Source organism: Panthera leo, chromosome E1, assembly GCF_018350215.1.
Source record: "Panthera leo isolate Ple1 chromosome E1, P.leo_Ple1_pat1.1, whole genome shotgun sequence".
NCBI classification, from domain to species: domain Eukaryota; kingdom Metazoa; phylum Chordata; class Mammalia; order Carnivora; family Felidae; genus Panthera; species Panthera leo.
In genome coordinates this window covers 16,396,893-16,416,744 of record NC_056692.1, presented here as the reverse complement: position 1 = coordinate 16,416,744, position 19,852 = coordinate 16,396,893, and the positions used below count along the sequence as shown (strand labels likewise).

The following is a 19,852-nucleotide window of genomic DNA, read 5'->3' as shown; positions in this document are numbered from 1 at the left end:
AGAAATAATTTCCTGAAATGAAGAACAGAATCTACAAATTTAAATTATACATTGTGTCATAAGAAAAATTAATGCCAGAGGCATAAAAACATGATAGTCACATGAAATGACTAAACTTGATAAACAAGTGAATAACCCTACACATATCTAGGCAAAAAACACAAGTCAATTGTAATAGGAAGAGGTAAAGCTGGATTCAAACTCATTTATAGTAATGGCCCATGTCAGAAAATGATAGAGCAATGTTTACAGAGTTTTAAAAAAAATGAGTGTGACCCAAGAATTTTATACCCAGCCAAATTTCTACCTGTGTATGAAGGCAATCCACAAATAGTCTCACATGTGCTTAAGCTCAACGAAGGTACGGCATATGGGACCACTTTTTGTTTTTTTTGTTTTTTGGGTTTTTTTTTTAATATGTGAAATTTATTGTCAAATTGGTTTCCATACAACACCCAGTGCTCATCCCAAAAGATGCCCTCTTCAATGCCCATCACCTACCCTCCCCTCCTTCCCACCCCCCATCAACCCTCAGTTTGTTCTCAGTTTTTAAGAGTCTCTTATGCTTTGGCTCTCTCCCACTCAAACTTCTTTTGAGACCACTTTTTGAAAAAGCTACCTGATGATGAAATCCAGCCAATTAAGACATTTCAGAATAAAAAACTAGGGAATGGGGAAAATATTATACAGGACTAATGAAGTCAAATCTATGTAAATCTATAAATAAAGCAAAACAATACAGATAATTACAAAATAGGTCCTTCATGTTTGAACAAAGAAGAGTTGGCATGGAAAGTGAGGAGGACATCCATGTGGTGGTGTGTCCCGTCACAGGGTGTCAGAGCCTGAGTGGAGCAAGGAGGGCATCCATGCAGGGGAGCAGGCCCACACAGGGTGGGTTTCAGAATCTGTGCAGGGTACTGGAGTTGGAGGGCTGCTTGAGTTCAAGGAGTTGGAGCCTGTGCAGGGTGAGAAGGGTGTCCATGTGGTGTGGTGGTGGTGGTGGCTGAGGGTAGGGTGTCAGAGTCTGAGCCAGATGGGGAAGGTGTCCACGCATGGAGGTGATCTGATGAGGGTGTCAGAGCCCAAGTAGGATGAGGAGGGCTTCTCCATAGGAGCAGAGACTGGCATAGAGTATGAGAGCTTGAGCATGGTGAGAGGGAATCCCCAATGGAGCGCATAAAAATGAGTCCTTATTTGTGATTCTTCTGACAGTACGTGATTTTAAAAAAAGTTTTATTTTAATGTTCATTTATTTTTGAGAGAGAAAGAGAGCGTGAGTGGGAGAGGGGCAGAGAGAGGAAGAGACACAGAATCTGAAGCAGGCTACAGGCTCTGAGCTGTCAATACAGACCCTGACATGGGGCTCAAAATTGTGAACCACAAGATCATGACCTGAGTCGAAGTCAGAGGCTTAATCAACTAGGCCACCCAGGCGCCCCAAGTGATTTTTTTTTAAAGTAGGCTTCATGCCCAGCGTGAAGCCCAACACTGGGCTTTATTTCATGACCCCGAGATCAAGACCTGAGCTTAGATCAAGAGTCAGATGCTTAACTGACTGAACTACCCAGGAGCCCCATGTGACTATTTTTCTATATGTGTTTTAGCATAGACCTTTTTCTGCTGCAAGCTACTTACCTAGAAGGAAAAAACATAGAAAATATATTTTAAGTCTTATTTATTTGAGAGATGCCTAGATGGCTCAGTTGGTTAAGCGTCCAGCTTCGGCTCAGGTCATGATCTCATGGTTTGTGAATTAGAACCCCGTGTTGGGCTCTGCACTGTCAGTGCAGAGCCTACTTGGGATTCTCTCTCTCTTCCTCTCTCTCTGCCCTTCCCCCACTTTCACTCTCAAAATAAATAAATCAACATTAAAAAATAAAGTCTTGTTTTATATATATGTATACAAATGCTGGGAGTATCATATTAATCACATGACACAGATTCCTTTCAACTGTGTCTTTTTTAATATGTAAATACTTTTGGCTATACCATTAAGGAATTTTGTGATGCTATTTTATTAAATCAGCATAAATGTCATTAATTATGCTAATTTAATAAAATATGAAGGGGGTAGACTGCAGACATTGAGAATTCCTGGACCACCTCACTTTGCCATGTCCATTCACCTCTTTCCTAGGCAGGTGCATGAAGCTTAGTCAGCGTTCAGGCTCTCAGGATTTTCTGGGACTCCGCTGCAAAGGCTGAACCTTGGAACCAACTATGAATTTCCTTGTGGTTTCACACTTGCTATATTTTCTTCTCACCTTGCCACCACCAACGCAGACTCAGCCTCTCTGACTACGTCAACTTTGGGTTGCTTCACTTCCTGGCTTCTGGGAAGCCGCAGCTGCAGAAGCTTTTGCTGGCTAAGCAGGTGACCCATTAAAAGCACGCAAATTAGAGCATAGGTGCAGGAGAACCACGAATGTGCTATCTAATGGTATCAGGGTTAGGAAAATACTGTTTGCCCAGCCTTCACTGTCATCCTCTCGTGAAGAGGCCTCTCTGGTCTCAGTCTTTCAGTAGCTGTCTCTGGGCCATTTTTTAATTAAATTCTTCCATGTGAGGGGCACCTGGGTAGCTCAGTCAGTTGAGCGTCCAGACTTTGGCTCAGGTCATGATCTGAAGCCCCATATCAGGCTCGCTGCTGTCAGCACAGCAGATTCTCTGTCCCTCTCTCTCTGCCCTTCCCCTGCCTGCGTGCTCTCAAAAATAAACTCAAACATTAAAAAAAAGATTCTTCCATATGAAAGAAAGCATGCTCTCAGGACACTAGAAATGTCATATTGGATGAGAATAATGGTTTGGTGAGCTCAGGATTTCTATCACTGGTGGTGCCATCAATTCCTACTTTGTAGTATCTACTAGTTGCAAACTCGGGTCTCCAAATCGGTGATCTGGGAAGATTTTTAAAAAATTAATCAGCAATGAAATAAAAAGAGTAAGAATAATGTGGCAGAACATATCCAAATGTCATTTTGGGGAAATAACTGTTTTTTATCCTGAGGCTATGCCCTTCTTACATTTCTTCATTTCAAAAAGATCCCTCCTGGGGTGCCTGGGTGGCTCAGTTGGTTAAGCATCAGACTTTGGCTCATCATCTCACAGTTCATGAGTTCAAGCCCCGCATCAGGGTCTGTGCTGACAGCTCAGAGCCTGGAGCTTGCTTCAGATTCTGTGACTCCCTCTCTCTCTCTGCCCCTCCCTCGCTCGTGCTCTGTCTTTCTGTCTCTCAAAAGTAAACATTAAAAAAAAAAAAAACCCTGATTATTCTAGCTTGGAGTACACACTGTCCCTGAACCAATCACCATATTTATGGTGGAGACTGACCTGGGTTGTGTGCCAGCCTTGTAGCAGGAGAATGGGGAAACTATGATTGGCCTACCCCACCATAACTATGTCTGGAATAGGGAAGGGGCAGTTTCCAAAGAAGCAGAATACTCTTTGAGGCAGGTAAAACAATACACGTCTGTATATTCATCTTGATTTTTAAGAATGTTTGTATTCTCATGATATCCAAAAGTCTTTTAGAGTCCTTGTTCTTCACTTCACTGACAACCACAAATCAGAGATATAGCCCAGACATTTCTAATCTCACTTAACTTGTACATCTCTCAGCTATGAGTTTATCTAAGCATACATGGGCACGTTCCTGTATGATCTCTCAGGCTAACTTAAAAACTGGGAGGTGGGGGTTCCACTTAGACAACATTCTGTTGGGCCAAGTAGCCAAAATCCCATCCAGGCCTCCTAACAGCCTACCCTCCCTTGCTAGCATGTTCACATTCCCTCTTCCTATATTCTCCTTTGGCTACTTCATCTTGCCTTTATTTTTTTAATGGCCTTGACCCATTCCTATACTGCTTTTCTCTGGACCTGCTATCCACCAAGTTCTGTCTGGTTTAACATTATCCCCAAGCTTTAGTCTCTGGGCTCCACTGGTACCTGAGTTCAGCTTCGAGAAGTGACCATAATTCTAGTGCTCAAGGCTATGGTAAAGAACGCACATTTGTTGAAGCCATATCTTTATGCCTGGGGTCATATAACCTCCCAATTTCTGTATTTCTAGCTAGTGGTAAAAGTACAACATGACTTAGTGCACTCTAAGATGGAAACTATACTTAGTGTGCTCCAAACCTTCTCCACACCTTGAAGCACGACTACCAAAAGCTCTTTCAGTACCTTCATACAAGAGACCAATGCTTTTTGTGGGATTTTGTCAGCAAGCAGGCTGGTCCTTTTTCCAGAATGCTAATTCTTCCCTTGCTGCCGCCCCATCTTCCTTTCACTCATTAACAACCATGATGACTACCAGAAATTGGGAAAGAGAAGAGCAGTCATGGTAGCCAGAAAAGCAAGGGTCATCCTCCCATGGGCTTTTGAAGGGCAGGGAAAAAAATATCCATAACTGGGCCACCCCTTAAGACACCAGCAAAGCAAGAACACCAAAGTGGAAGCAAGAGAAATGTTCACCTTTAACTAATGGAACCAGAATTTTGTAATCCTCGAATCTAGAAAGAAGCTATTTTAATTTTAGCATATATGTAAGGTTTGTGGCATTTTGAAAAAAAAATTTTTTTTAAATTTTCTTTCAGGAAGGGGACACCATAATCTCTTCAGTGCTTAAGGCCCGAGGGTCTTCTTAATCTGATCTTAACTGTGTTTTCTTCACTTCTTTGTGTCCAGAGCCTGTACTCGGTCTGGCATAGAGGCCGTGTTTAGTCAAGGTCTGTTGGATGAACTAACAAATGGATGGAATGTCTGCAGAACAGAATAAAGTGCTGGGAAGGAGACAAAGATTAGAGCGAGCAGTGGGGTGGTGCTGGGAAGCAGCATTCAAGAACCTGGTGGGAACATCTGCTCTGGTGCCCCTAGAGATTTGCTATAATTTCCACTCATTCCGTCGTATCTTTAATTGCATCGGTTCACCCTATTTTATCTGGCTTCATTGTCTGTTCTTTCCTTTCTTTGGGTGTTGCAAAAAGTGTTTCCTTTCTCTAGTGAGCATATGAGCTAGCAATTGCTTCTCACAAGGGTCCTTTTGCAAACCCACTGCCTTGTTCTGTGTCCTTGGCGCTCAGGGTCTCCTGGGAGCTTTGGCTCCTGGGTGGGCTTGTACCATTTCAGTAGCTGCTTTCTTCTTATAGCTTGTATATTCTCTTGCACCATTTCCACCCAGACCTATAACAGAAAGATGACTGCAGATTGTTCCATAAATAGCATCAATCTCTTCACCTTCTGGAGCTTTATCGTGTACTCTTGAGATGGAGTCCAGCTGGCTGGGTGTGAATGCACGTTGTTTGTGCCAATTCAGTCTCGGTAAGTATTTTCATCAAAATTAGAGGCTGAAGTTGCTGGCTGCCAGAGCATCCCTGGTAACTGAATACTTTTCTGGTAAGGGGGTGTGAGTTGTGCTCTGAGGCTTTATGCAAGAGTGCACAGTCTCAGTTACTTGCTCTTTTTTTGGAGGGTATCTTTGGATTCAGGCATACCTTACCACATCTGGGCAAGGGAGCACTTAGTCCCATTTGAATGTGTGGCTAGAATCAAGGGCCAGCCTTGGGCAAACTTGTAAAATAGGTATAGGGTATAACCCAAATAAAACTAGGCTGTATTTAGCCCTGTCTCAGCACAGAATCACATCCAAAAGAAATCCAAATCCAACTCCCATAAAAGCCTTGAAAAGTAAAGTATGGTTAACTTACCTTACTATTACAAAGCACATTCTCTCTCTTCAAGTCCACTTCTTCATTTTTTTTAAGTTAATTTATTTATTTTGAGAGAGAGAGAGACAGAGCATGTGCACCCATGAGCATGTGAGTGGGGCAGAGAGAGAGGAAGAGAGAGAATCTCAAGGAGGCTCCATGATGTCAGCACATGAGATGAACCATGAGATCATGACCTGAGCCAAGATCAAGAGTCAGATGCTTAACCAACTGCACCACCCAGTTGCCCCTAAAAGTCTCACTTCTTAAGAGCTTCCTCCAATCTTCCTTTTCTCTCTGAGACTCCTCCACCCTCATACCCACCCTTTATTACCCTCCCCCCTCTCAGGGGATGCAGGGTGGTAGTATTTTAAAAGATTTCTTTTTTTTTTAAATGTTTATTTTTGACAGGGAAAGAGACAGAGCATGAGCGGGAAAAGGGCAGAGAGACAGGGAGACACAGACTCCAAAGCAGGCTCCAGGCTCTGAGCTGTCAGCACAGAGCCTGACGCAGGGCTCCAACTCACGAGCTGTGAGATCATGACCTGAGCTGAAGTCGGACGCTCAACCCACTGAGTCGCCCAGGCACCCCTCCCTGGGTGATTTTAAAAGGTGTCCAGGGTTGAGAGCCATCAGTAGCAAATAATCCTGTCTTCCCTGGGGCTTCCCCTGCTGACATCGCCACTCTTTTTTTTTTTTTTTTAATGTTTATTTATTTTTGAAACAGAGAGAGACAGAGCACGAATGGGAGAGGCGCAGAGAGAGAGGGAGACAGAATCCAAAGCAGGCTCCAGGCTCTGAGCTGTCAGCACAGAGCCCAACGCAGGGCTTGAACTCACAGACCGTGAGATCATGACCTGAGCCGAAGTTGGACGCTTAACTGACTGAGCCACCCAGGCGCCCCAAGACACCTCCAGGCTTTACCCAGGCAGACTAAGCAGACAAGCCAAAGATCCTCCATAGAAATGCAGGGGCAGGGATGCCTGGGTGGCTCAGTCAGTTAAGCATCCAACTTTGGCTCGGGTCATGATCTTATGGTTTGTGAGATCAAGCTCCACATGGGGCTCTCTGCTGTCAGCACAGAGTTTGGATCCTCTGTCACCCCCTCTGTGACTCTCTCTCTCTCTCAGAAATAAATATATATATATATATATATATAAAGAAATGTGGGGGCAAATTCTGTTTTTGGCTCCAGTCACATGGCAACCTTATTCTTCTTTTAGTATTTCTCTCCTTCTCCTGTGCCACCCACCCATATCCATTCTCATGGGCCCCACTCTCAAGCAGCTGTTAGACAATCCTCTCTAAGGTAAGAATCCCCACCTTTCCTGCCCCATCCCTGGTCTCAGCTAAGATCACAAGATCCCTGCCATGCATGCCTGTGAAAAGCCTTTCAGATTTCGAGGAACCCATCTCTAATGGTACATTTTAGGCCCTAGATATACGGGAAGAGGGTAGGACTGTTTGGGAACTGAAGGGGCCTTTCCCAGTTTCTCCATTACCTACGAATGAGGCATGTACCGAAAAAACAAGCTGGAAGATAGTGTGATCCTCAGCACTGGTTACTTACTTTTTCAGAGCCTGTATATTCTCACCTGAAAAATGAGGATGATAAAACTGACCCCAGGGGTGCCTGGGTGGCTCAGTCGGTTGAGCGTCCGAATTCGGCTCAGGTCATGATCTCACAGTTTGTGAGTTCAAGCCCCGCACCGGGCTCTGTGCTGACAGCTCGGAGCCTGGAGCCTGCTTCGGATTCTGTGTCTCCCTCTCTCTCTGCCCCTAACCCACTCGCATTCTGTCTCTGTCTCTCTCAAAAATAAAAAAGCATTAAAAAAATTTTTTTTAATAAAAAAAAAAAAAAAAAAACCTGACCCCAAAAGGTTGTATTTCAATAAGCTGCAGCCACAAAACTGATTCTGGTTGAAGGTGAATTTATTTAAAGGATATTGGTTGGTCCATGGAATTGCTAGGAGGGTTGGAAAACCAGAGATTAGACCCAGCAGGGAACAATACCCCAAAGCAAACAGTCAAATTTAGGGGATTGCTGCTACCATCACCACATACCATTGTCACCGTGGCCACTACTGCTGGCGCTCAGAGTGGCGGGGTGGGGGAGGGACCTGTTTGCTCTGTTGCATGGAAACTACAGGTTGCTGCCACCCTTGCTCCAGTACAACTAAAATGAGTTTCCCATAGTCTCCGCCTCCTTGTGTCACAATTCAAAGCTGGTCATGGGTTCACCTGTTTGGCCAAACCTAGGGTGTGTGCCCACATCCTGGCATTTTCACCCTGTGTAGTGAGAGAAGGTCCTGCCTCCCACTAAGACTCATAAGGTGGAGGATTCCCTAAAATAAGGGAGGAGGTTCAGATACAGGGCAGCCAGAAATAAGGACAAATGTCCCTCTTCAAATTGTGAGGACTAGCAAACAAACTGTATGATAAGCATACTGGAAGCTCTAAGGCCCAGGTAGGTATTAGTTATCATCACCGTGTGCATACATAGTTACTTATTCACCTATTTCTTACTTATTTCACCATGTTGCTTATTTCACTTCATTGCAGCACTTTCTCTTCCTTCTTCCTTTCCTCTCATGCACAGTAACACGGCCCCATAAATGTAGAGTGAATAAAATATTCTGCTGCTAGTCTGGTGAAGCAGGTGGGTATAGATTGGTTGTCTTCCCAGCTCCCATTCTCCACTTACCTTTTGCCATAGGCCCTGATTTCCCGGTGAAGATCCATGCAATTCTTGGGGATCAGATTCCATCCCTGGCGTTCGTATCCTAAACTAAGCCAATCATTATACGCCATCTTCCCTGTAGTGATTGGTTCACGGGTAGGCATGTGACCTAAGCTGAGCCAATCCAAGTGAAACTCAGCAATATTAATAGGACAAGGGCATCCTCTGTTTCTTGCTGAGTATGAATGAGAAAGCGTGTGCTTTGGGGAGCTTCAGGGAGCTCTCTTGGGACCACAAATGGAGTCAAACTTAGACTAAAGTGAACACTGTAGAAGGCAGGTGCGTGGCGACTGTTTAGTCACAGGGTTAAAAGCAATGACTGACTCCAAACTTCTCCTTTGGACTTCTCAGTTATCCGAGCCAATAAATTCCATTTATTATTCAAGTTAGAATGAGTCAGGTTTTCTGATATGTATAACTGAAAGTGTTTGATACTTGCTTCCCTCCTTCTCTGCCTCATGAGACTAGAACTGCTGTCCATTTGGTGCTGGCTGGTAGTGAATTTTTTGGCAATACAGATCAAAATCACTGTCATAGCCTCGTGATTGAACAACAGCTTATCTCTGCCCTAGAAACAGGCCTAACTAAAATTTTAAGAAGAGGCTTACCTAGCCTAGGGCAAATTTTAGAAGAGATTTCAATAAACATCTTTCATTTCTCTTTGGCCTGGAAAGATACAGACCCCAAGAAAGCAACAGCAAACTTTATGAAAACAAAAACAAACAGCAAACAACAACAAAAACATAAAGCAAAATGTGTTCTATCTAATCCATAGAGAGACATACTGTGGAGTTACATCCGATCCGACTGGCTTAAGGCAGGTTTTCTAGAAGCACAGTCTGAGACAGGGTTCTTGGATGAATGATTTATTGAGGAAGTGCCCTCAGGAGAAACCTACAAGGGATTAAAGGAAGCATGATAGGGGAAGAAGCTAAGTAGAGATGAAAGAACTGTTACCTCAGCCTGATTCCACAGAGAGCTCTGGAGCATAAATTGCTCCAAAGTTTCTCCCATCCAGAGACAAGGCACCCTGCATCTGTGAAACAGTAGGACGAGTCTAGTGGGAGAGCGGAGCGAGGAGGGGGCGTGCATACAGGCAGTGTGTGTAACTTGGCAGGGATTTCTGGGCAAAGCATCTCCTGTCAGCTAAGGGAAATCTTCCAGAAAAGGGTGCAGGTGTAACAGCAGCTAGGGAAGGGGTATGCTGGCTTGGTACAGAGAATCTGGGCAGGGAACCAACAGCACCTGCAAGAACTGATGTGGTCAAATCCCTTGAAAATTCCTTTGATTCACCCACCTTGAGACTTCATTCCATTTTTAAAAATTGCTCTTCAGAAATTAAGCCATTCTTGTGTTTTGCTACTTAGAACATGTCAGCAAATTTGTGAAAATTCTAATTGGATATTGCTTCATGTCTTTATCATCCCTGTCACCTATAGACAACTTTTTGTCGGTTTCTCTAATTCTTCTCTAAATGAATGTTGTCTCTGTGGGCCTCAGTTAATTCTTCAGTTTCTTCTCCCATAGGCACTAACCATGTGTCTGGTCACCTGAATAAAGCATTCATTTCTTTGTTATTGATCACTAACACCTTAAGATTATTTCCACATTCTTTAAAGAGTTTTCACCAACGTACATTTCTACTTCTGTTTTAGGCTTGGTTGCTTATTTCTTTCAGTCTTTCTCATTATAAGTTAGATGTGCACACAGCATACACATACAGCTCAGAGTGAGTTAAGTGCAATGAGTCCCGGGGTGTGACGGCAGGAGCTCTGGAAAGATTTTGCAGGTAGGGCTGGAGTTCCCAGCTCTGCCCTGTGTCTAGCTGTGTGACTTGTCTGAGCTGGTTAGTGACAGCTTAAAGCTAGAATCTTTGTAGGCAACCTTGGTACCCCTCAGAGTTGTGAGCAAGATAACATATGTACGTGAGAAATCACATGTAAGGAGGTATTATTATGCAAACTGTGACTGACACGGTATCTTTCAAATCCCCAATTTGCTTTCAGATGGTTGCTTTTGGTCAGAATGAGATGACTTGATCTCTTACTAGTGGTTCTTGGACTGCAAGTTTCTTGGATTTGACTTTCTTTTGCAGAGATGACGAAGAGCAAGTGGTCACTTGTTTGGGTAAGTTAACACTAGGGGGGACCTGGGCATGGAGCAAAATTCAAATGAAATGGAGAATTTAACTGTGATCCAGTCTTGCCCTCATCTCTGTTTATCTTCTCAGGAATCTCACATCCCCTCAAGCTGGCTTTTCAGAACCCAATTCTTTGGGCTCTAATTATACCTTTCAGGCTCCCAGACAATCTCCTTATCAAAAAACCAACCAACCAAACAAACAAACAAACAAACAAACGAACAAACCCTTCTGTTCCATGTCCCATTAGCTTTCAGGTCTAGAGGATGTGTTTAAAAACAGCCAGTTCCTATTAAGTGTCAATGACTGAAAACTATTATTACTCTCCATTTCTCTCTCCCACTCTTTGAGAGGATTATTTCATACCTTTCTCTCTTTTCTCAAACTTCTGACACCTACTATAACATCCTTACTCTTGGCTAATGGTCTTATTTCCCATTTCATTAGAAAATAGAAGCAATCAGAGAACATCCACCAGCTCCCAACACCTCGCCTACCCACTTAATTGTACCTATGCCCATATATTCTGCCTTTCCATTCATGTCTACGGATGAAGTGTCTGTGCTCCTACTTAAGGCCAGCCCTTCCACTGGTGGATTAGATCCCATGGCTCCAGCAATTCTCCACCTTCTCTAACGCATCATCAAATCTTCCCTCTTTACGAGATCATTCCCATCAGTACACAAACAAACTATGATTTCTCCCATCTTAAAAACAAAAAAACAAACCCAAACCCAAAAAACTCTGTTGGCCTTGTGCCCCCTTCCAGCTTAGTCCCAATTTTCTACTTTCTTTTATAACAGGACTCCTCAAAAGAATTACTTCACCAGCTCTACCTCATCATCTTCTAGTCTTTCTTGATGCCACTCCATTCTGGTTTTTCCTGAACCATTGCGCCATGACTGCTCTTATAAACATCACGAGGAACCTGTGCATTGCTAAACAATGGTCAATCCAATTTAGTCCTCATCTCAAGGAGATTTTCTTCTGCCTTTCTTGTCTTAGATAATAGCAAGGCCATCTACCTGGTCACTCTCACTAGCTTGTGAAATTGTTGTCATCGTAGTCCTCCTCCCACCATTCACCACCTGCCTCTATCCCTCTACCCTTGCTGGTCATTTTGCCTGGAGTGACCTTTTCTCCACTTTTTTTTTCCTATTTGAGAATTCTTCTTATTATTTTTAAAAAAAATTTTTTTTAACGTTTATTTATTTTTGAGACAGAGAGAGACAGAGCATGAACGGGGGAGGGGCAGAGAGAGAGGGAGACACAGAATCGGAAGCAGGCTCCAGGCTCTGAGCCATCAGCCCAGAGCCCGACGCAGGGCTCGAACTCGCGGACTGCGAGATCGTGACCTGAGCTGAGGTCGGACGCTTAACCGACTGAGACACCCAGGCGCCCCAAGAATTCTTCTTATTATTAAAAAAATAAACAAAAATAATGATTTCTGAAAGCTTGTAATATGCAAATATGACATAAATATTATACATGTATTATCTCATTTAATTATTAGAAAAATGAAATAAATTTCCTTAAGTTAAAACAGCTAGAAAATGGTTGACTTAGGATTTGAACTCGGTTCTGATGCCAAAGCTCATGATCTGGTGGTATCGGTAAAAATTTCTCTGATTCATCACAATTAGTTGTCTTTTCTGTGTTCCAATAGCAGGGTTTTTTTTTGTTGTTTGTTTGTTTGTTTGTTTTGTTTTGTTTTGTTTTGTTTTGTTTTTTTAGTTCACTACATAAAAGCAGTTTTATTATAGAGATTAAACAGAGAGACTCTGAGGCCAGACTCCCTGGGTTCGAGTCCTGGATCTGTGGCTTGCCAGCTGTAAGACCTTGTGCCTGTCTTTTTATCTTTGAAATGGGAATGATGATAGCACCTACCTCAGGATGGCTGTGAGGATTAAATGTGTCAACAAATGAAAAGGGCTAAGCACAGTGCCTTTAGCTCTGGCCCTGTGGACATATCCTGTCCTGGCTATGCTCTATCTCCCTCACTAGACTCTGACCTCCAGGGGGAGGAGAATCTCTTATTCAGCTTCCAGTCCTCCTGCACCCAGCAAAGCAGACCTTTCACTAGAATGGGTGTTCCATAAATATTTATCAAGCTGAATTTGTATGTATATGGATGTTTGTGCCAAATAATGTGACATTTACAAATTCATGGTCTATGCTGTGCTTCAGTTACTTTTAAGTCTTTTCAAGAAAGTAGTTACCAAAGTCAACAAGGCTATCCAATGGCTCTGCCTTGTTTTTAAAAATCCAGGTCATTACTGCTCTGCTTCTGTGAACAGGAAGCCTTTTCACCTTCAAGCTTTTCCTCCGTTTCCTCATTTGTGAGGCCAAGACTCTCCTTGTCGGGGAGGAGGAAAGGGACACCTGTCACAAGGTTCAAGACTTCTCTGGGACAGCTGGAGGTATCTAGCTGGAGGTTTCCTCTCCAGTGAGCAGTGACCAGGGTTAGGAGCTTTGAGTTTCACTTCTAACTTCTGGCATAGGGTACCTGATTAGAATGGAGCCCCCAGACCTGAAAGAGGCCTGGGGATTCCTGGAAGGGCGCTGACTCAAGTTACATCACATTGTCTTGCACTCAGGCTTGTTTATTTACATTTCAAGTCTGCCACACTAGGTGAGGCTACCAGAGTGAGGTGGCAGGAAGAGGTTTCAAAGGAGAGTGAAAATAGTAGAAAAGGAAATATTTGATTAGAGGTTAACATGTCCCCTGGGGCTTCTTTGATTTGGATTATTGTAAAAGTGCATAGTGTAATGATTAAGCACTCCCCAGGGGGAAGTGGTCTTTGTACACAGTTGGGGCTTATGTTCCTGATGAGTCGCAGCTGCTGTGCGTGATGTGGACTAAACCAAATGGGGCGTGGAGGAGAAAGAGGCATTCACAGGACCGGTCACAGCGACTGTGCTAAACTCATCATCTTCACCTAAGCCTGCACTTTCTCCTGTCCTGTATCTTGGCGAACACCTGCCAGGTTGCTTAGGCTGTAACTTGAAGTCAGCCTACAATCCTCTCTCTCTGTCCCCAGATCCTGTATACTTTCTCTCCTGAAGGTCTTTCGAATCCATTTCCTTCTCTCCACCTCCACTGGCACTGCCCTTGAAAGGTTAAGAGCTTCATCACGTCTTCTTGGATTATATCTTTCTTACAGGTTTCTCGGTCTCAGAGTCTTAGGCCTCCCACTCCATTCTCTGTGTTACTGTGAAGGCGATTTTTCCAAATTAAAATCCATCTAGTTTAAAATCCATCAGTGGCTCACCATGGTCTTCTGGATTAAATGCTCCCCAGAGCCTAGCTTGTGAGGCTATTCGGGTTCTGGTCCTGCTTCTCTGGCCTACATCCTGTCAGGTCACCTCCACACCTGTGAGTGCCTTCAGATCAGTAATCTTGATCTGCATGCAGTCCTCAGAACATGCAGTATTTGCTCTCAAGCCTTGCAGCTTTCTGGGCTTGCTCCTCCTGCTGTCCAGAATTCCTCCTCTCCCTTCCAGCTTCTCTTCTCCTTTTCTCCTCCTCAGGTTGAATGAGATTTCCCTCACCTGAATATCTCTATTGTAGCACTATCACAAACTGTATCCGATCTCTATCTTACCAGGACCTAGCTCTGCCATACAGTAGTTACTCAATAAATATTTGACAAAGGAATGAACTAATTCTTCACTGGTCATATTAGTGTTCAATCAGAGTTCAAGAAATACAACACTTATTGCAATTATGTTGTTAGATGAGTAGAATTTCACACTTGATAAAAGAATTGTGAGGTTTTATGTTTCTTCAAGCTAAAGTGACTGAAGCTTATTTAAAAAAAATGTTTTTTTTTTTAATGTTTATTTATTTTTGAGACAGAGAGAGACAGAGCATGAACGGGGGAGGGGCAGAGAGAGAGGGAGATACAGAATCGGAAGCAGGCTCCAGGCTCTGAGCCATCAGCCCAGAGCCTGACGCGGGGCTCGAACTCACAGACTGCGAGATCGTGACCTGAGCTGAAGTCGGACGCTCAACCGACTGAGCCACCCAGGCGCCCCTGAAGCTTATTTTAAAGACCAGTTTAAAAGGCCCTTTCTCTAGGGGCGCCTGGGTGGCGCAGTCGGTTAAGCATCCGACTTCAGCCAGGTCACGATCTCGCGGTCCGTGAGTTCGAGCCCCGCGTCAGGCTCTGGGCTGATGGCTCGGAGCCTGGAGCCTGTTTCCGATTCTGTGTCTCCCTCTCTCTCTGCCCCTCCCCCGTTCATGCTCTGTCTCTCTCTGTCCCAAAAATAAATAAAAAACGTTGAAAAAAAAAAAATTTAAAAGGCCCTTTCTCTAAACGATAAAAACCGTATTATTTGCCAGCTTTGACAAAACCTTAAGGAGTTCAGGAATTATACTCACCAAGCGTTTCCAGAAATGTCATACCTGCTGCTTTGAAAATGTCATTCTAAGGCCACGGTTAAACAAATAACTTGTTCAGGAATAAGTGTGAGAGGTGAGAAAGTGAACTATGAAATGAAATCTGCGTACTGAGGGCTGACACCAACACACACAAGAATTAGTGGCAGCGAAATAGCCTGGAGTGACACCAAAAGACAAAATATACATTATGCATTATTACACATTAACACAAAGAGAGCCTACTACCTAGCAGATTTCCATTAAACATAAAGGAGACACCTCCTGTCAACACAGAAACTAAAAACTGGAACGGACTGCTTTGTGAGGTGAGCTTCAAGTGTCCCACTGTCTTCAACAGCTTACAGGGCACCGGGCTCAAGCCAAGGCAGGGCGGCTCCGTTGGAAAGCGTGCAGGGTGGAAAGAGCTAAGGCGTCCTTCGGCTCTTAAAAGGTTGATTCTTTCGAACCTTTTGATTTTTTTTTTTTTTTTTTTTGAGTCCTTTGATTCTTTGGAACCTTTTGATTCTTTCGATTCTCGGTTCTAAGCGTTAAAGCGCAGCGGGAGATAGCTGCAACAAAGATGGGAAAGGAACTAATAAGAGTACTCAGAGAAAAGCGGGTGAGAATTTAAGGGGTAAGCCATAAAGGAGAGATCGGACGAATAGAGGAAAAGCGGAGTAAACGCAGAAGAGGAAACGCGGAGGAGGGAAAGCGAGCGAGAGGAATCTTAGGGAAGGAAGAGAGCGACCAAACTCGTCCGGGACGAGAGGAAGGCACGCCCAGAGGGGGATCTGGGGCTTTAAGGAAAACCCCGCCCGCTGCGTGACGCCGCAGAAGGCCCGTCCACGATTGGCTGCGGCCGGAGGGCGGGAGGGGGTTGCTAGGCGCGGAGGGGATCCGGCGGGCCCCCGCCTCCCGGAGCCCGGAGCTGCGGGAGCGGAGCCGGGGTTAGCGGCGCTGCTGGAAGATGGCGAGCGGCTGGGACGCGCGGCCGCCCTGGCGGCCGGGGCGCCTCCCGCTTCTGCTGTGCCTGCTCCTGCTGCTGCTGCTGCGGAACCCGGCCCGGGCAGCGCACATCAAGAAGGCGGAGGCGACGACAACGACGACCAGCGCTGGCGCCGAGGCGGACGAGGGCCAGTTCGACCGCTATTACCACGAAGAGGAGCTGGGCTCGGCGCTGAAGGAGGCGGCGGCCGCGGGGCCCCCGGGCCTGGCGCGCCTCTTCAGCATCGGCAACTCGGTGGAGGGCCGGCCTCTGTGGGTGCTGCGCCTCACCGCCGGCCTGGGGCCGCCGCCTCCTGACGGCGAAGCAGGGCCCGACGCGGCGGGGCCGCTCCTGCCGGGCCGGCCGCAGGTGAAGCTGGTGGGCAATATGCACGGCGACGAGACCGTGTCGCGCCAGGTGCTGATCTACCTAGCCCGCGAGCTGGCGGCTGGGTACCGCCGCGGAGACCCGCGCATCGTCCGCCTGCTCAACACCACCGACGTGTACGTGCTGCCCAGCCTCAACCCCGACGGCTTTGAGCGCGCCCACGAGGGCGACTGCGGTCTCAGCGACAGTGGCCCCCCCGGGGCCAGCGGTCGCGACAACAGTCGCGGTCGTGACCTCAACCGCAGCTTTCCCGACCAGTTCAGCACCGGCGAGCCCCCTGCCCTGGATGAAGTGCCAGAGGTGCGCGCCCTCATGGACTGGATCCGCAGGAACAAGTGAGTGTCGTGAACCTTCTCCTCCCACCCCCATCCACGTGGGCCTCCACGGGCAGGGGCTGGGGCGGGCACTCAGTAGACACTCAAACAGTGCTTGCAGGCCTAAGGGACCGGGGTAGTGAAGGTGGAGAGCGACACGCCGTAACCTGGACAGGGCCCAGGCCGCTTAGCCTCTTATCTCGCTAATAGTCCAAGAAGCGCTGTCTAGAGGCTGTCATTTGTTCAACGCAAAGAGCTCTTTGGCTGGAAGAGAGACTCCTTTCTGACATTCTGGTCCGTGTTGTCACAAGACCATAGAATATGAGCAATAGAAGAGAACTTAAGGATAACTTAGGTCAGCTCACTCATTTTATAGATAAGCTGTCGCTATTGCTGTTACTGCTGTGGGCACCCTGCTAAGTAAGCTCTTTCCCTGGGCTGCATGATCTCACTTTATGTTGGCCACAACCTCATGCAATAGACATCATTAAAATCCCTGTTTTGCATATAGAGGAAATTGAGGGTCAGATTGGTTAAGTAATTTCTATGGTGGGAAGTGTAGCTGGGACTTAGATTCTTTGACTCTTTGTCAGTGCTTTTAACAGCTATAGAGGGAGACTGTAGCCCAATAATGATAAATGACACTCCCTGGGTCTTCTTGGTTATTTGACAGAAACTGGTCCTCTTCCAGTCTTTACCTCTGACTCAGCTAGGGAGCATATGGCTATGGCTGGAGAACTTGCACAGAGCTGGTATCTTCATCTGTGAGCTGCTTCATTTTAGACTCTCTGGAAGGTTTCTGATGCTCTTCGCACACTATTAGTGGGCCAGGGCTGAATGGCTAATTGTCACATTTAATACATACCATAAGTGTTATTAAGCACTATGTGGGATGTAAAAAATTAAAAGCATGAGGACCTCAAGAAAATAGTGTGTAACAAGAGAATATTATAAATACATATGAGGTGTGTTTATATACCCAGTTAAACTTTACAGGAATTGTTCCTACTGGCAAAATGTGTGTGGGCTGCAATAATAAGGATCCTCTGTGGAAGAGGTAGAACTTGAACTGCGTCTTGAGAGATGAGTAGGATTTTCAGCAAAAAGGAGGAGGGGAGGAATAAAAGGAGAGAGAACTTACTCCAGATGGAATAATGTCTGGAGTGAGCATGTACTTCTTCCCTTTTCAAGCATCAGCTTTGCCAGCACATCCCCATTTTTGTGTCTTTCATAAGGCTTGTGAATAAACAGTTACTTGCCGTCTTGATTTGAAGATTTCTAAGTGACAGATACAATAAAGGTAATAATGAACAGAGAAGTTTCTCTGTGGGAATCCTCGCTTCTATAAGATTTCAATACGTATAGCAGACCTAGAAAATTCATAGGCATTATGACAATCCTACTTTTTTTTTTTTTAATCTTCCACCTTTGACTTTACTCCTCCTTTTGAGCTCCCTTGTAGATATTTAACTTCACATATATTCTGGGAAGATTTTTTTTTTCTTTTAAAGATAGCCATGTCATGATCTCTGAACATTTACCTAAGAAACATGACTTTAATATATATATCTTGTTGTCAGAAGCTGGGGTGGCTGAGGCTTTTCTGAGATGATATATCAAATGCGTTGTTTGCATTGCTTAAATGAAAACGCCCCGTCATGACCCTTGCAGATATGATATGAATTCCATGATGAGATTTTTCTCTTCAGTGTTAGTTCTGCGGTGGGTGACCAGAAATGAAAATGAGCTTTGCCTTGGTGCAAGTCACCTTGAGGCTATACCAAAAGCTTTAAACTTTAAAATGTGGAGCCAAAAATTTGCTCCCTGGTTAACTTTTTCATATTACAGTATTTAACAATTATAAGTTGTGGTTTGGGCCGGTTAGTTCAATGATTGGAGCTTGTGACAATTTTGAGTTCATCTGTGTTTGTTGGTATTATGCAGAAAGTCATTTTGTTCTGTGGCTATGGACTATCCTGATCGTACCCAACCAGGTTTCAAACACATAACTCTCATCAGAAGGGAAAGTAGGTGACTACCTACATAGGGTGTACATGAAAAGTACATCCATCCATCTTCAGCTGTCAAATATCAACTCAAAATGCATACTCTTTAATGGTAAATTAATAATAAAGGACAGATATGTGAATAAAATGAAAAACACAAGCATACACACAATTTGAGATGATGCTTAGAGTTAGCTTTATGAATTGGAAAATTAAGAACTGAATACATTAGTCTGTATGGGAAAATTACCTTTTTCAGTGTATTTTCTGAAATCATTTGAGTAATTTTTTTAAAGTTTATTTATTTTGAGAGAGAGAGAGAGAGAGAGTGCTAGCACAGCGGGAGGGGCAGAGAGAAAGGGAAAGAGAATCCCAAGCTGGTTCTGTGCTGTCAGCACAGAGCAGAGCCTGATGCAGGGCTCCATCCCAGGAACTGTGCGATCATGACCTGAGCTGAAATCAAGAGTCAGATGCTCACCCGACTGAGCCACACAGGCGCCCCGAGTAACTTCTTGATATGCTACTCACCTAGCTATATTAGAAATAGATTTTTGTTGCTATTTTGGATATGTAAGAATTTAACACTTATTTCCGTCTGCTTAAGAAAGTGAATTTTCTTTGTTTCACTTTATACTTCATACAATAGGTATTTTTGTATTATTGGTAATTGACACATATACTTAGGAAAATATACAAGGTTTTAACCCCATTATTAAAATAAAGATTTAATAGTTTTCTTCACCCCCATTTTTGAAAGCACACTAGGCTTCTTTAATTAAATATACCTGCTTAGACTTATATAGGAGATTAGCATATAAATGATTATTTGGTATGTTTGTGAAAAGCATTATCTTATTGCTGGGGGTGGGTACAATTTACTTTTGAGGAGCTTGTATTATATGTACAGTTTCCTGAATCTTGAGAATTTAGTTTATCATACTCAAGTCCTCTTAATTTTTAAAAGTTATAGGGTTATCCGGAAAGCATAACACAGTTAACTTAGAGATTAACTTTTAAATATCTATAGATTCTTGTTTATAATATTTATATTTAGCAGCTACTTTAAATCTTATGCAAGAAATAATATATGATACTAAAGTCAAGTATGAAAAACACTTAAATGATTTGAATGGAGCCATAAAATACCTTTCAAATAAATTGGATTGACATGCAAAGTTGGTTTGATAA

At 44.3% G+C, this 19,852-nt stretch overlaps 1 protein-coding gene across 1 annotated transcript in view; it reads left to right on the top strand.

The window, feature by feature from the left end:
• The first annotated feature begins 15,888 nt into the window (after positions 1-15,888).
• The window catches only part of CPD (carboxypeptidase D), an 80,813-nt gene continuing 76,849 nt past the window's right edge, over positions 15,889-19,852 (top strand). Inside the window, exon 1 of the mRNA XM_042917187.1 lies at positions 15,889-16,679. Coding sequence (XP_042773121.1) covers positions 15,940-16,679 — 740 coding nt within the window. The 5' untranslated portion in view covers positions 15,889-15,939. The remainder of the gene's footprint in view (positions 16,680-19,852) is intronic.